The following is an 18,102-nucleotide window of genomic DNA, read 5'->3' as shown; positions in this document are numbered from 1 at the left end:
CAAAAAAAATCCATGTTTGATTCTATTTTTAGGTCGTTTTGATTGTTTCCTACGCTGGATTCTTTTATCTCGTTAATATCAGCTTTCCTATCACAACTGTTCCTATAATTGCTTACAAAATGTTATTTTTTTTTGGTGCTTTTCCCGGCAACACAAGCAATCAATGTGCTTGTCATGTGCAACAGAACTCCACGGTTCTTCCTTTGTTTGTTTGTTTTTTATGGATTACTCATCAAAACAAAGTGCAGAGTGCTTCACAGGGAGAAAATTAAATACCAAGGAACAGCACGATTGAAAAAATAACCAAGACATTAAAAAACCATAAAATAAGCAGACTCAGATCAATTCAGGAAATGCTTTCTGGTAAAAGTCTGGTTTCAGAAGAGAGCTATAAGAAGACACTGATAAAACAGCCTTGTTTCTTCGGTCAGGTCGTTCCAGATCCTCGGGGCCTCGATTGAGAAATCTCTGTCCCCGTTAGTTTTCCTCCTAGACTCTGGACCAGCCAGTAGACTGCCTGAGGGTCATAAGGGAATTAAGGGTCTCAAATAAGGTCTGGAGCCTTAAAAGTAATCATCATCACTCCTAAAACAAACATGGAACCAACGTTAAGGAGCTAACGTGGTTATCTCAACGGCGTCATTTTGAAGAGTTTCCTGTTGTGTCCTATTGGACAGAGAGCAGCCAACAGACTGCACACCTGGACAATCAAACCAGATCCATCGGGCCACGTGTTTATTACGACTATTTTCTCTCCGCTCTGTAAACAGTAAATTGATCGTCTTATGCGTTTCCGACAAAGCGGCTGCTCAAGGTCTGTGTCAAACTGCACACGCTGTTACCACAGCAACCACAGTTGACCAAGCCATCAGTTTGCCTAATTTGTACTTTTCTTTTTCTATTATTTGACAACTAAATACATAATTGTCACTCTGAGTTTTTTGGGATGATATGTTGATGTTTGTCACAGGCCGCTCGCTTCAAACCTTCAGGCGTCACTGCTGTGTTTTCCCCGGCTGACAATAGCCGGCTTGAACAATGAGTCATCGTGCGTTCTACTGTGGCACAGAGAGGCAAAGTGCTTATTTTTCAGGGCTGAGTGGATTTCACAGAGAGGAATCCCTCTCCCTCTGCAAACCTGCAGGAGTTTTGCTGTTGAAAGCCTACGGAAAAGTTTTGCTTTTCCAGGAAGAGATTACCGACTGCTTACTTGTCATATTCGGACTCAAACTGATGACCACACGCTTCCGCTGTCTATCAAACAAACATTATTATCCTGATGAATGCCTCAGACCAGCTTCCTTTAGTCTCCGCTCACACCCACACTCACTATGGAGGGTGGGCTTCACACCGACCGGCCGGATTCACTGGCAGCTGTAATTTCATCCTGAGCCCGTCCATACCATTCTCATTTTTCATCAGATGAATTGAAATACTTCTCCTGCTTCGCCATGCATCATCTTTCCCTAATCTCACACCTGACCCACTTCTCAGCACGGCGATAGAAAAGAAGAGGACAAAATAGGCGAAAGACTTATTTTGGAAGTGAAAAGCCCATTAAGAGCGTCATGCGGCCAGAAAACAGGTTGCAAGTGTTTCTTTGTACACATTTGCCCACCACAGCTACTGATGACGATGACGCCCTCGTGTCCTTTCCGGTGTCTCTCTCTGAGGCAGAACGGTGGCCTCGCCATGCTGCGAAAGGTTGCTGCTGTCATTTATGTGTCTTCTTTCTCCCTCAGAGGTCGGCGGTGCCACTCACGTGGTTTAAAGAATCTTTTAAAAAAAGTGTTGACTTGGCTATAAAGATGCAACTGGCTCATTCAGTTGGTGTAACGGGGTGCGGACATTTTCCTTATCTGTCTCCCAGCACCTTTAGGAGAACGGCGGGTGCAGCACTGCCCCCCCCCCCCCCACAATCCTCCCGACACGCACACCTCTTCATCTCGCATGCTGGAAAATCTTGTAGGCCGTCGCCGCCTGCTGCAGTAATAACACAAGGCTGGATTCATTGTTGTATAATGGTTTAATGTCCCTCGACACCTGCCACAGGATCCCACTCACTCATCGCAGCTCGGCGCCGCAAAGATTAGAATAGCGATTAAAGGGCCGTTGGAGGAATGACTCCAGTGTTCTCCATCAGGAAGATGCAAGACCACATTTTCTCGGCTAAATCACTCGGACTCTTGCTCAGTTTGCATCCTCTTGTCTTCGTACGCATCATGTCTGTGATTTCAAGGTCAAACGAAGTCATTATCATTCTGAGAACAAGGATGACAAACACAACTACTTCTTTCATCAAATATACTATATTTCCTCTGATAGGGAATGACTTCTTCTCTTAAGGGCTGCTTGTATTGAATGAACCTTTAGTGCATTGCCAGTCAGTCCCAGCAGACAAGAACCAGGCATGGATAAATGAATAGATAAAGATTTTGTTGGACACTGAATGGATAGAAACCTGTCTGATGTTAAAGTAATAATACCTTTGATACAAGTCATGTATTCATGTTTGTTTGTGTATTTTTTATTCTTGATTGTTATGAACATTATGTGTGAATGCACCGGCAGAATCGTCACTTAAATGTCATTATCATTTGTGCAATGACAAGAAAGGAATTCTATGCTTAATAAAAACAGACTTAATGTCACACAATTTTAACAACACAAGAAAAGTCGATACAAACCACATGTAGTGCCGCGCCACAGAAAGTGAGTGAAATGGCTCTACTTATGGAACGATCAGTCAGTTTCTAATATAGATTTGAGAGCTGGAGGATGTGTATAATGGTAGTTTCAACAGCGTTCCAGTGATTATACTTTGACAAATGTTCTCACAATGAGTTTGACGCTGAACTATAATTGTTTGAACGCCATTAAAACAATAAAATAATCAAACGAGAGGAAGCTCTGTAACATTTTTAAAGTAACTGTTATTTGAGGATGTTGACTTCCCAGAATGCACGGCTTTGTTTTAAAACGATTATCCGTCAACCTGTTCAACACCTATTATAAACTTTTTTCTTTACTTCTAGATGGGATTCCAAACTTTCCAAAGAGAATCCAAAACAAAGTACATGCTGTTGAATCAAAAGTATAATTGCACTTTCCAACCAATGTTTGTCCATTTAAAGCCATGCTAGCTGCTTAGAGATGGCTGTAACTACGACATACATTAAGTGTTTATTCACATGTTAGCATGTCCACACAGTGGTGAACATTGCTTACAGCTGCTGAAGCTAACATCAGTTAGTTATATAAAAGCCATTAACTCACTCCGTTTCTGTTGCTTTCTATTAGTTTCTTTTCCTCTTTTCTCTGTACTTTTGATGTGTCCACTCATGTCATGGCATTGACTTTATTGGCTATAAATACGATCCTCTGTTTACTTCGTCTTTGGCTATTTATAAAAAAATACTTCCAAGGACACTAAACAACATACTTGTGTTTGCTATTCACCTTGGGTCTGTCTTTGTCAACATTTCTGAAGGCAGATGTAAATAAAAAACACAAAGGAAGAACGAGGACGCTGGATAACGAGCTCAGCGGTTCACTTGCCAACTGAGAATGCATCACATGGCGACTTGGCCGGCAGCAGCGCATAGAGGAAGTGATGGGCGAGCCAAACGCTCACTTAAAGAATGACCCAAACAGCTTCTTGTCGTGTTGTGGAGAGGTCCGCTCCTCGACGACAGGAACGGCTCCTCGGTTAATCACAACGTGTTATTACTGGAGATGAACCTGTGATGACTCTGTTTGCGATGTTGTCACGCAGCCGTGAGTCGATGCCGTTGAATCACAGCTCCGGTGAAGCCGATGTGTGCGTTTACGACTGCGCATTTGTGAGCGTTCAAGTGTGCGACACCTCTCTGGAGAGGTAGAACACCCACGGGCAGATGTTCTTCATTAATAATGATTGTAATAGTGACATGTGAGAGCTGATGATACCTCTCTCAGCTCCTCCACTGTTTGTGACTCCAGCCACTGAGCCATCCAAGTTAAACATCCACTCCGTCCTGCTGCAATAAGACCGGGGCGTGACGCCACAGACTCCACAGCAGTGCTGCTGGGAGATAATGCAGGCTCACTAATTGAGTGTTTTGGAGAGAGCCCAGAAGGCTAATGGAGGTTTTGGGGTAATAAGGCGGCGAATTGAACAGGCTGATCTGCAGTTCTCACCGTTTCTGGGAAACAAGGAAAAAGAAAAGACAGGGCAGCTGTATGGAGGCAAATACAGGCAGATGTTTGCAGCAGTGTTTTGATGACAGGAAGCTTCATAAAAAGGCTTAATAGCTGGTGTTTCTTTGCTTAATTGTGTTTATTACATATTTTTTCTTCAAAACATGAGATAATGTAGATCTGTGCTCCTCACCCTGGGCACCAACTATGAGGAATACTGAACAAATATTGTAATTTAAAACCAATGTCCTGCTATTCTCCCCCACCTACACTAGATTATGAAAACCATCAAGAATAGTTTGTTGACAGGAAGTTTCTCAGCGACAGAGAGAGAGAGCGTACACGTAACCATAGTAACCCAGTATCACTCCGGTACTGTGCTCGGTGTAAGAGGAGAGTAGGAGACGCTGACTGAGATTACTCTGATCTACATGCATGGCAATGAATTACAATATTATAGATTTTTGTATATTTCTCACTTTCTAAATAACTTCCTGTGTGTCATACTGTTTTAATTTGCAGTCGGATTTCAGTCACAACGTTATCAGTTATGCATTATTTTTGTCAGTTTGTGAGAAAATTGAGGATTTATTGTAGCAAAATGTCGGGTTTGCAGAATTTCTTTTCCTTCCGGTTTTAAATTGGATTTATCTGTAAACATTCGATGAATAGGACTGATTGAGGGTGTTTTGACCATCCGTGATTATGTTGCGCATATTTACATAATTTAGAATAACAGACAAAATATCTAAGGACAGGGTGAAGGAGTTATACATTTAGTTTGTTAGATCTCCAAAAGGTTACAATGATTAATGTCCCTGAAACAATCTAGTTATTTAAGTGTGAGCTTCATCAACAAACCTTCTCTTATTTATCTTTATGTTAAATGGTCTATCCTTGCTGTTGATTATTTAACCTTGAGGCTCATTTATCTCCACAACTATTGGATGGATTGCCCTGAAATGAGATACAGATATCCGTTATTCCCTAATTAAGTGTCCTAATGACTTTGATGACCCCCTGACATTTCTTCTAGCACTATTATGACATTCATAGTTTTTAGCGTCTGTTGGTCCAGACTGATATATCTCAACGACTACTGGATGGATTGCGTTCCCATCAGCCTCCGCTATGCTTTGGGTTGTCTTCTATCCAATGTTAGGTGATGAGCATGACATCACAAAACCTGCTAAAAAAAAGAATACTATTCTAGCACATTTGATGCACATAGGAGGGTTATATAGTGTAGACTGCAGCAGTCAGCATTAGTCCTTCTGCAGATCTTCACAGAAGTGCCATTAAAGTCCCTAAAAGAGCAATTAGACAGAATAAAGTGGCATGCATTTAGAAGTCCCCTCCTGCGATTCGCATGAAAGACGATGACAATAGAACGAGAGAGACACTTTGTATAATCTCCCGGTCCATCTCCAGACTGGAAATATCTTGGGAGAACTAAGACAAGAGGACGATGCGAGATGAAGCTCAGAAGCCTCTTTTCACTGAGAGAATTCATTCTCATTCAAGAAGGGCCTCGTATTATTTTCCACAGTTTCAATAGTTGTTAACGAACAGACGCGTCTGGGGGATATCTGGGACTTTTACAAATGAGCCTTCGCTGCCTTTTCTCTATGCACTGAGCATTTCCTGTGTTTGTTTTATGGCTTTTGGTCAAAAGTGTGAGTTGGCAGGTGCAGACAGGTCTGTCAGATGCTGGAATAGCCAGAAAGAAGCAGTCCTGATGGATTCTGCAGCACCAGTAGCATCAGATATGATACAGAAACAGTGCAGAGACGAGCACTTGACTTTCCTAAACGGGGATTTCTGAATATTTGCAGCGTCTTGCATCATGGGACCTTCATTGCACAAATGGAGTCAAATCGTCCAGATAGGACGGGGGGTAAAGGGACAACTCTGGATGTTTGACCCTGGCTGACCCTGATGCTCAAACCAAAATATGAGATCTGAAATAAATAACAATGTTTCTAGATGATTTGTAGTTCAAAACTAAATATTTAAATGCATTTTTCTGTGCCCTACTGTTCTGTTGAAGGATCCCGGGGTAAAACAGATGGTATCATGCTGCTGTTGCCTTCAAGTGTTCCCGTTAAAGCGCCTGCCTCCAGAGATACACTATTTTGTGGCGTTAACTAAGTTTTAATTAGTTCATCAGTAAAGTTACAGTATCTGCATGGCAGCTAAACTTTAAAGGCATTTTTATTGTTCTCATCTCACACGTCCATCCACAAGATTATGCCACCAATGCATTTCACTGCACATATTTAGGAATATGTGACACATAAAATCTTGAATGTACTTTTCACCTGATAAAGTCGTCGTGGCTAACATGCAGAAGACATTAGCAACATTAGCATTTATTTGAGGTGACGTTTCTGAACATGAATAAGTGGATTATTCACTTGGCTTTTAGCTCGGTTTTGATCTCCACCAACTCCCAAGAAAAAATTATTTATTTTTTATTTTTTATTTTTTTACTGAAAACAGTTACCTGCTGCTTCTGGAAATGGGGTTGTGGAGAGTTATGAGACTGTTTCGAATAAATGTGATCCACATGTAAATGTTAAGAAAAATATTTGCTATAGGAGGCCAAAAAAGCTCTGTAGAGCTGCAGAGATTAATTCTATATCTTTGTTGTCTCTATTATTGGTCCCTTTGACATCTAGTCACATATTTGATTATTATTAATAATCACTTGTGTTTTCAAATAGTAACATGATTTAATGCATTTCCATCTTTATTATGAAAAGCTCCTCTCTGTCTGTTGATATTTCTGTATTTACTATGGAAGCATTATATTCGATGTCCAGGAGCCACTCAAGGCTGCACAATGACTGGAACATCACCGGTGCTGCATTGACGTCTGGTGCTTCACACTGAACCAATCATTCTGGAGCATTTATGGCACTTTTGTGTCTTTTTTTCCCACCTTTGAGGATTATGTCCTGCTGCTTTTCCATGTTGCTGGGATTCATTCAGAACGCCAGCGGTGTGTCACATTATTATGAGTTCAGTGTATAAAAAGACCAAATAGAAGATGGATCAGCAGTCCGCTCATGACCAACCCTCCCTCTCTCCCCTCCACGGATCATGTTTCCCCTATAAAAATAACATTTGGAGATGATTTTACCCTTTTGTTTCATTGCTGTTTGGCTCATTGCCGGCTCACGGGTCGACTGGCCCAGCGGGTAAACTCCCAGAGCTCCAGATGGTCACTGAGCCTCTGATGGCATCCTGGCCAGGGTAATATACAAGTGTGACTTTGGATTATTAAACCACCAAGCTGCAGCACATATACACACATATGTAGTATTACTATAGCACGTATCTATCCTTGTCCATTCAAGCACTTAACTGATCACTAACCTCCCTTCATATGTCCCATATTAAATATGTCTACTGGTGATTAATTTCCACTTGAGCAGCGCTGGTAAAAGTATCTGCTAGTTCTGTGTTGACGATGACATGTCCTGTAATTGACTGTGATTAATAGTTGCCATGGAATTACTAATGTGCCCCAAAGGCTGAGCTCTGAGTCGCTCGTATTACCATGGGATGATTAAATGTCCTCGGTCGGGCCCCCAGGGAGCCGGAGGCCACGATAGTGTGTCAGAGGACGTCCGGGGGGATCTTCCATCTCAGTCGTCCATTAAGGAGCACACCAGTGATAATCTCAGGTCACATTTGATAGGAAGTTGGCTCACCTCACTTTATCTGCTAAGATTACAGGCTTGTGTTCTGATTATCGGGGGCAATATGCTTGAAAAACACTTCAACGGCTCTGACGGGACTTGTGTGGATCATCGTGAAGCTCTGGTGGAGTTAACTCCAGAAGTGAAGTTGTGTTAGAATGTTCCACTGAAAGTCAGTGATCAAATTCTAAGTCTAATACTAAATGCTGCCATATCTCATCTCATGAAACATTTTGCTCTTTTGATGGATTCAGGCTTCTCCCGTCCCAGAACAGCCTCCATGCTGAGTTAGCTGCAGGAGATGAGTCTCCGGATTTTATACCCAGAACTCCCTTTTAATAATTTCCACTGCTTCCTCACACATCGGGCACCAAATGAATTAGGATAAATATGGAAGAAAACCACTAAATATATGCACAAATACAACAAATTGGTGAGATACTAATATATAATGTAGAATTATTATCCCTGATGTGAATTTTACAGATAAGTGACGACTAACAGACGAGAAAGTAAAACCTTCAGAATCGGTGCATTTTTTGTGGTAATATTGGCTTTAATGTGCTCTATACAGCAAAAATATAACACGTTTAATACATTTATAAAGCAAATTATTGTTTAGTTTTAAAAATCCTTTTGGCTACTTTTTTTGCTGATATATTGCAAGAGTATCACTCTGCATCAAAGTAAACACACTGTTCAATAATTACCATATTTCACACCGGTACAGGATGAATTCTACCTCTATGAGGTTGACAATTTGCATTTTTTAATGAACTATCTAGACAGCTGTCGGATGGATTGCCATTAAATTTGTTTCACACATTCATCCTCCTCAGAGTGAATTCCGGTAACTTGACTTTTCATCTGGCGGCATCATCCGGTCGGATTGTGTTTCGGTTTACAATCAAGTACCTGTAAAAAAAACATCTTCGGCTGTACTTTGTGTTTAGTGCAAATTAGCAATTAACTCTGCACTAAGAGAGTGAACGATATCGATGATTACACCATTATAGCTGCTTAACATCAGCGTGTTAAAGGGGTCCCTATGAGCCTTTTAGTTTTTAGCTCACAGCACCGTCGTACCTTAGGAAAGCCTCGCTGAGGCTCTTCTGTTAAAATCTTCTTTTGTGGCTTCAGAGGTGAAACGAGATGCTTAAAAAGTATTAGCCCCACGAAATCATTCAACCCTGAACTAACATGAGTAAACATACGCAGTGGAGAAAGACAAAGTAGCAACGGGGTTTGTATGACCGAATTTACAGGGTTGACATCTCATTAAAGCTTTGCTCTGCTGCTGCTGTTTCACCATTTCTTCTCAGGGACTGAAGCAAAGTTGTGCTCTTTAATGAGTCCTTCCAAGAGACTTGGCTGGGAGAAAAGGAAGACACTAAGCTGTCCTCTATGATTAATTCAAATGAGATGAGGCATGAACCCCATAGGAGTGTCGCTTAGATAATTACAGCACAGGAGACGGGAGCAAATGTTGTCCTGCTGACAGAACCAAAGTCACAAGAACAATTAATAACGGCAAAGAAAGCCTGATTATCAGCCCGACGCTGGCTTTTGGCTCAGAGGGACTGCAGCGGTTTAACCATTCGGATGGTGGCTGTTTGTTGTGTTAACAAACTCGATGTCTTTTATTTATGGACGTGGTGTTATTACAGAGTTGTGTTTTTGCTCAGCACGCTCCGGGAACCACGGGGGGGAGCGTCGTCAGTCGGAGTTAGCGTTTGTCTTTGCTTTGTGGTTAGGTTCTGTTGTTTCCCACTGAGCGGTCGGGTGTGTAGCGTTACTGCATATTTCAGTGCCGTTTGCTTTACGTCCTTAATATTTAGCGATGTTTCACTTCCTCTTAATATTCATAGTCACGCTGAGTAGCACGGGGACTTCCAGAGTAGCTGGAGAGGAACGGTTTTCTGTGCTGAATGAATCTGCCTGAACGATGTTTCAGGCTTCAGTTACCCAGTTACAAACAGGCTGAGCATCGAGGTGTGCGAGGGGGGGGCTGCAAGTAATGGTTGTTGCGTTTAATTATCAATTCATTACATTTTTTATTACAAAATAGTGAAAATGCCCAAGATGACATGTTTCCACTTCTTCACCATCGTTGTGAAAATTAAGGTCAAGGTCTAAAAAACACGATGCATTCATTTATGTAATTAAAGCCTTCATTTCTCCATAAGATTAAATGTTCATTGTTCAACTTCAATGTTCAACTAAGTGAGCAACAATCAGAGTTAAAGTATTTAACATTGGATTTTATTTGTTACGTGTTTAGCGCTCCAAAGCTCCGCTAAGCTGCTCCATCAGGACCGTGTGGATGTGCTCTGATCACAATTGTTTGACAAACAATCCTCCAACTGTCATCACATGCAACGTGTTGCCAAACTCTGATGAGTGCACATAAATATGTGATTCACCATGTCAGAAAAATGAAACACATCAATTCATAATGTAAAGTAACTGAAACCGTCAGTCAGTTAAAGTAAGAAGCTGATTGAGATCGTATATTTTCAGGGCCTTAAGGTGGACCTTTACTGTGACCTCAACCAAACTACGTCAGTCCCTCACAATCAATGACAACTAGGTCACATCCATAGCTTCCTCCACTCCACCACTGAAGTGGGCGGGGCTGAGATACAAAGAGAGGAGGTGTGGAAAGGAATCAAGATCGTACAAACAGAGAAATGCTAGATGTTGTAATATCTTACCGTGATGCCGTTGGTCAACACACCCCCCAATCTGGCTAAATACACTAGGTGGTCTTCCCTCATCGCTTGCCTAATGTGTCATTTGGCAGGGATGGAAGCCTGATCTTGCCACTCGTCTTTAATCACTGTATGCTTTAGAAACAGGACATGATTCCCCTTGTTTTCCGTGAATTATTGATGTATTTAATTCTTCCTAGATAACTGCCTATGAGGCTCCCTGGAGCCGGAGAGCAAACTGAGCTGGGAGCGTGCCGCTCTGTTTACGTCTGACTGCCTGTGAACTCTGTCAGGGGCCTTTAGTCTGACAGATGGCGAACCTCGGAGCGCACGCTCACCGTGTCATCCTGTCTACGCAATGAGGTTTTAAAGACGGGCCAACTTTCCTCACACTGGGTATTTGCGGAACAAACAATCAAAGGAGATCAGAGGGAGGATGTGTGCGTTGGGCTGCGGCGTGTTTACTGTTGAACTGCAGCTCGGAGCGCCAGACTTTCACACGTATTGTTTTATTCCGGTTTTTTGCTCATCGCGGATCCAGGAAGAGAACGCGTGAAGTCACAGGATTCAGGCTGCTGCCGTGTTTGCTGTCGATCGTGTTTTCCCGTCAGCCTCAAACCTCCAGCGTTTCAAAAAAACAACTTAATAATCAGATCAATGGGGGTGTTAGCTTTTTCTGAGAAATCGATCCTGCAGGCTCACACTGCAGTATTTCTCCATCAGAGCAATATTGTTATTCCTAAATGCATCACTAATGACATCATCGATAAATCATAAAGCAAACAGCCTGCATCGGAGAATCGTGACTATATGTCAGTGCTGAGTATCTGCCTCGTTGGAATCTCGGACTCTGAAATTCATACCTCCTCTGGTGTTCAAAGCTCGAGGAATTGTACAATTTCTCCTGACTTTCATTTGTTTCCTGCCGACAGACACGGCTTCAAACAGCATCATACCAAAGCACCGGCCCTCATTGAATAAGGAAGATACCAGGAAATGTTCTCTCTGCTGGTTCACTTAATCTTCTGTGGTTTTTAAAGACCGTTATAAGGGGGTTTTTTTATGTGTGAGTCTTCAGGACTTTAAAAAATGAATAAGAAAACCACTTGTTTCATGTAAGAGGAGACATGGCATTCATAACTTTATCCTTTAATCAAGTCTGTGTGAAAATATGTTTGTCCCTACAAAAGATCCTTCCAGCTTATTGCAGTTCGGATCTTGTTATTATTCACATCATATCATTCTTATCGGTTTTAAAAACATTTGGGAACGTGCCTCAGACTCCAGACCTGATCAGATTGAATCCACTCTCATACGTGTGTATTAGATATTAAGTTGGGGCCAGGAGAAGGTTAGCTTAGCTTAGCACAAAGACTGGAAACAGGGGGAAACGGTTAGCGTGGCTCCATCTAAAGGTAACAAAATCCGCCTACCAGCACCAGCAAAGCTCACGTTTTAAACTGGTAGCTGCCTGTGTTTCCAGTCTTTGTGCTAAGTAGTATCGACCTTCTCATCTAATTATCTGCTAGAATGGAATGAGTGTATTTCCCAAGATGATGAACTATTCCTTAAATCAACATATTTCTTTGAACGGTGTCAGAAATAGGAACTTTATTGCTCCCTTGCTAACGCTGCTTCGGCTTCTGTTTCAACTAAAACTGGACGTAAACTCATGTTTGGCCAGCAACACAAATAAGACCCATGTCATTAATCTGAATTATCCTCTAATGCATCTGTTTGTGCTATTCCAGCCAGCAGCCTCGTTTCTAGTGACAACAAGTCCACAAATATGAACATGCCCACTGGCACAACGTCCCTGTCGGTGGTCACGTCACAAAAACTGGGATAAAAATAAGAGGTGCAGATAAAAAGAGCTCTCTGTCCTGTGTGATTCGCTGAGAGAGGCACGATGTGCGTAAGATTTAATTTCAAGGCAGCAATTTCCCACTCAGCAAGGACTGAGTGGGCATGTGTGTAGGACTAAACGTACGGTGAGTCAAAGAGGGTCTGAATGAAGGAGGGAGTACTCGCGTGACAAAGGAGTGGTGAATAAAAGGGGTTGTGCACTGTGCGAAGTGTGTGGGACTTTGTGATAATGACTACATCTTTCCTTAGCAGTGAAATTCACGGTGTTATTCTTATCTTTAGAGAGTTTCTATTTCTGTCATCGTTCCCTGCTCCGTCCTGATGCATACAAATGTTCCTCCAGGTGATCTGGTGTCCCGGGCCATGCACCACCTCCAGCCCCTGCACATCAAGAACCCCAGCAACGGGACTCCGGTCCACCAGAAGGCCACCAACACCACAGTGCACTGGGAGCCCGAGGCCCTCTACACCCTGTGTTACTTCATGCACTGCCCGCAGATGGAGTGGGAGAACCCCAACGTCGAGCCCTCCAAAGTCACCTTACAGACTGAGAGGTGAGTCCGGCGATGACCCGGGAACTCATGCTGCTTGTTTGGTTTAGTCCAAAAAAAGTAAAGGTAATATGAACTCTCTTTCTGTGGCCCAAGAATTCGAATCCGAGTCCAAATAAATGAGGTGGTCTCAGATTGGTACCAGAACTGAGGTAACGTTTTTGTTAACCGCAGTGTCGGGGGAGGAAAATGTTTGGATTATTTTCCCTTCAGTCGTGCTCAACCATCTCTCTAATATCTCTCTGCTTATACAGATGGGCAGGACATTATTACTTAACTGTGAGGGTGAACAGCTGCATCATGAGGAAATAATCACACTGAATATAAATAAGTGAGAAATGGTGGGGTTAAGATGAGGAGAACTTTAGACTCAACAAAGCAACTCAGAAATCTATCAGATTGAATAATCCGTCTCCTAATTTTATTGTTGATGTATCTCATAGCGTCACTCAGGGATAATCTCATTGGTTGAGTTAAACCTCAGGAGATGGAGACAAAGGACACAACCCCTGAACGGAGGGTCCTCCTCCCCAAAATGAGATTACTACTTACGACGTTTATTCATAGTCAATAATGTTGAATCTTAACAAATTGACCTTCACTCATCCAACAAGATGTCAATCCAAATGGTAAATGCGGGTAAGTGGCATAAAATAAATCATAAATCCGTGTTACTGATGGGAGCGTTTGGCTCTTTGACCCCTGAACTCTTTTAAACAACTCCAGGATTAATAGACAGCAGCCTCTTCTTGGCTGCGTTTGGAGAAGCTCGCATGGCACACGCCTCGGCAAACACTCCGGCGTCCTGAAGGGCCATTTTGAAAATAATGAATTCTTCGTCGTTACATTTTGTCAATCAGCTTGTGCAGTATGATATGTGGCCCTTTGCCTCCACTCATCAAGCTGTACATCAAGCAGTAAGGTGATTTCTATCTCTGAGAAATGTGTGGGTAAGTTCAAATCCAATCCCCCAAACGTCCATCACTCACCTTTCTGGCACACATCACACACTTTAAAAGCTCTCTGTCTTGATCAGCGGACGCATAATCCTTTCAACCATATTGCCTCTAAGTCTCTCACCAGAGCTAGCATCATTTTAACTGGTCTAAAAGGTTAGCGCAGACGTTCCTACTTTCTTGCTCAAGTTTTCCCTTAAGATGCTGCGTGGGCTGGTCAGCGCTGACACTTGCCGAGGCATTGATCAGATTGATGGGAACCAGGGGGATTGCATTGGATGGACGGATGGACAGATTTTCCAACATCCTTCCTCCGCTCTGAGGAGATAAAACTCCATCCTGACGACCCCGGGGAGCATCAGGAATGTCAGGCAGAGTGACACGTCAGCAGGCTGTCGGGTCCCCCGGAGGGAAGATTCTCCATTTAGCATTCTGCTGAAAGGTTGAAGACGAGTAGAAAGGGCCTGAATAACACAGCGGGATGAGAGGAAGGGAGACTAAATGGGATAAAATCATCTTCATGTGTTGTTTTTGTCAAGCCTCGGATAAACCTTTTTGTAAGCTGAAATAACTTTTTAATATTTTACCTGATGCTCCAATGTCTTGAAGATAATACGAGGAGTGAATAATCTAGATGGATTTAAAATAGTAGCAGAGCTGCAGCAGATTATGGTTCATGATATATTCAGTATTTCTGGCCCAGACGTCGGCTTCCGAGCAGGCAGCGCTGGGTGTTGCTTGTCGCTGCAGGCCTGCCGTCGGGATCGATGGATAACATTACCCTCACTGTTTTCATTCCAGACCGGGCCTCCCTCTGCAAAGCCAGAACGCTAGTCTGTCAGGGGGAAGCAAACATCAGTTAGAGCCAGAGCTTTGAGAAAAGGGAGGAGGTCTGAATCATCACATTAGTCAGCAACTGCTAAACAGCAGCAGGGACCTTGATTTAAGGGGAAAAAAGCCTTGTCAGAGTTCAAATTCTTCCAGACTTGAGGTGTAAAGACATTTAGCTTTGGTTGTGGAGTTGGACATTTATTCACACACAGAAAAAGACTAGTCAAACACATTGTGTCAATATCTAAAAGCTGCTGCTTTGATTAAACATGTGCTTGGAGCCAGATAACAGAAGGACCAGGCAGCTGCATATGGTAAACATACCAGTCCCCAATGGTTGCTCTCAGCTGACTATGTGCTTGTTTGGAGCATTTTTGGAGACATTAAGGTTGCCGGAGGGTCATGAGGGAATGAAGCTCGACGGGGGGCCTTAACTGATGGATTCATAATAGAATTTAAATGACTATAACATGAGATTATCCCAGTCGATTTAATGTTTTAAGGTGTTCCATTGTGCATCTGAGACTGCTTCATGGTTTTAAAAGCCTTAAATGAAAATCCATCTCATTATCATCTTAACTTGGATCTGCTAAATCAGAATTATTCCCCGCTCTACCACAATTTATGTGTCTTGGAGAATAAGTCGTTTGTTGCTGAAAGTATCCTGAATAGTTCATAAAAATGCTGGCGGACTATGCCATCATGACTCTCCTCCTAATGGGAAGCCAGTGATTTCTCCTGATGGTCTGCTTTAAGGGACGGGGACTGTAGAATCCCCTGTAAGCCTTAAATATACAGGGTTGTTCTGTTTGTCCTTGGTTCACTAATACAGAGCACTTTTTATGAGCTGGAGAGGATCATTATTATGAATGAGGGGGATTAACTGGCACACTGGACTCCTCATAATAATTAAGATGCATGAACTCCATCAGGTCCAGGAAAACAATAAAGTTTGTCATTTAGGTTTATGATACGGAGCATATTTTATAATGGAACTAGAATACGGATGATAAAGTAAATTCATATGTTTGATCGATATCAATATGTATTAATTAAACATTTATTTGGTTTTATATTAACATTATGAAAGCACAACAAACAACTGCAGGATGTGATTTATGAAGGTTTTTTATGACGTAGAATCATATATGACCTTTTTTATGAGCCGTTGTGTTTTAAAATACTGTACTACACACAACATGTTGGCTGCTAACGTTAGCTTAGTTAGCTAGACGGCTATAGTTACAGCTGTGAACAATTAATTGTCATTTCAGTTGGCAAAATCAGACAAGAGTTTGTACCCTTCAAATCATTTGTCGTGTGTATTATTGATTTGTTTTTTTAGAAAACGAGAAGTTAGAATCATGTTAAATTTATATTTATTTATTTATAAGTGTTTCTTATGTAAATCTTGTTTTGTTAAGAGCAGCAGCTCATTCTGCTTGTAAAGTCGTGTCAAGAGGTAAAAGGTCTGATGAATGACTGACCTAAATGATGCTCCTGTTGCATTGTGGGGGCAAAAGACAAATAACAGACAGAACAATATAAGAGAGTTTATGGGTTTATAGACGGAGACAGAGAGAGAGATTAGGTTATTTACAGGTTATGTGATTAGACACACACACACACACACACACACACACACACACACACACACACACACACACACACACACACACACACACACACGTCCTGGAAATAAATGATGAAATATGAACATGTCAGCCAGCCAAGACTCAGGACTGATTTTGATGAAAGGAGGTAATAACTGCGTTTAGGGAGGTTGCAACATCTGTGTCTCTTTCTGTTCTGAACCACAGAGTTATAAATTCAGAATATTGATTTTGTGATTTTGTTCTGTGAGAGAATCTTTAACTAGAAAAGTTTCTATGCTGTCAGTGTTGGACCGGAGTCTCTATTGACTGATTATATGTGAAAGGTGAATAGAGCAACAGTGTGTTTTAGACAGTAAGATGACATTAATTCATTTCAACATATAAAGGTCACATTATTCATAATATATGGCTAGACTCTGTGTCTCTACATCTGTAAATGTAACTGTGTTATTTTTGTTCTCTTAGGTTTAAGCTCCCGAACACTCAAATTATAACATTAAATCCATAGTGATGAAAATAATCTTACGTATCTAACACAAAGACTTCAACATCCAAAAACTCTGGGCCAAAAGCCACCAACTGTCATCAGATTCTGATTCAAAAGTTGTCAAATCCTCACTGGTATTTCTCCTTTTTCCATCCACTTCAACCCAGAGAAAAGAGCAGAGAGAAAACCCTCTCATGTGAAACAACCCTGTATTAAGTGTATTAACTAGTGTGTTCATGTGGGATCCAGTCAATCATGGAGAGAAACTGAAAATAATAAGCTTTCAGGTCCTTCAAGTTCGTTATTTTTCAATTTCTGAAATCCCTTTGTACCTAATAGGTTCGAACATTACATTGGTATGTTATTTTAATATTATTTATATCCTTTTGCTTGTGGAAAATCCCTTTTTATGTGTCATTACTTTATGTTTAAACAAATGAGATTTGATTTACGGGTGGTTTTCAGTTCCAACTCATGAAATAGTTCAACAGTGGCCCATTGTGTTAAAGCGCTCCACGTATCCATGTAGCTTCAGTTTTGCATGTGCAGGGCTGCCTCTAGTGGCCGTAGTAATTATGACAGGAGCAAAGGATGAAGTCGGTGGATGAATCTAATCAAAAGTTGGAAACATTGACTTATTTTAACTTGTAAGTTAACTTACTTCATTATTTACTTTACTTAACTTACATCACATGCGTAGCATAGGCTACTTCAATTATGTATTGAATGTACTTTTAACCCAAACAGGACCAATTCCTAAACTTAACCTGAGAAATAACTGTACCCTCTGTGGTAATACTAATGCTAAGTCACCACTTACTGAGGACGTGTTGAATTTGCATTTCATTTGAGCAAAACAAACCTGTTTCCTCCTGCAGGCCGTTCCTGGTACTGCCTCCGCTGATGGAGTGGATCCGGGTGGCGGTCGCCCACACTGAGCACCGACGAAGCTTCTCTGTGGACAGCGACGACGTGAGGCAGGCCGCCAGGCTGCTGCTCCCCGGCGTGGACTGTGAACCCCGACAAATAAAGTAAGGATGTGATGCTGTGACATAGTCTTATGTAGTCAGTTTAACCTGAATGAAGGAGGAGTGAGTCCTTCTTGCTTCTGGCAGTTTTAACCATAAACTTTTGGCCGTAAACCAGTAGCATAACTCAGAAATCTCTCAGGGCATTCAAAATGTCGAGCTGTGGACAA

The 18,102-nt window shown here is 41.9% G+C and overlaps 1 protein-coding gene across 2 annotated transcripts in view; it reads left to right on the top strand.

Moving 5' to 3' along the window:
- btbd11a (BTB (POZ) domain containing 11a) overlaps nt 1–18,102 on the top strand; it is a 149,482-nt gene that overhangs the window by 109,346 nt on the left and 22,034 nt on the right. For both annotated transcript variants that reach the window (XM_084039011.1, XM_084039010.1), the window contains exons 3-4: nt 12,807–13,017; nt 17,783–17,935. In XM_084039011.1, the coding sequence (XP_083895137.1) occupies nt 12,807–13,017; nt 17,783–17,935 (364 nt within the window). The remainder of the gene's footprint in view (nt 1–12,806; nt 13,018–17,782; nt 17,936–18,102) is intronic.

The sequence above is a fragment of the Eutrigla gurnardus genome (genome assembly GCF_963514095.1).
Source record: "Eutrigla gurnardus genome assembly, chromosome: 21".
Lineage (NCBI taxonomy): Eukaryota > Metazoa > Chordata > Actinopteri > Perciformes > Triglidae > Eutrigla > Eutrigla gurnardus.
The sequence above is the reverse complement of the archived record's forward strand: the minus strand, read 5'-3'. Positions and strand labels throughout refer to the sequence as shown.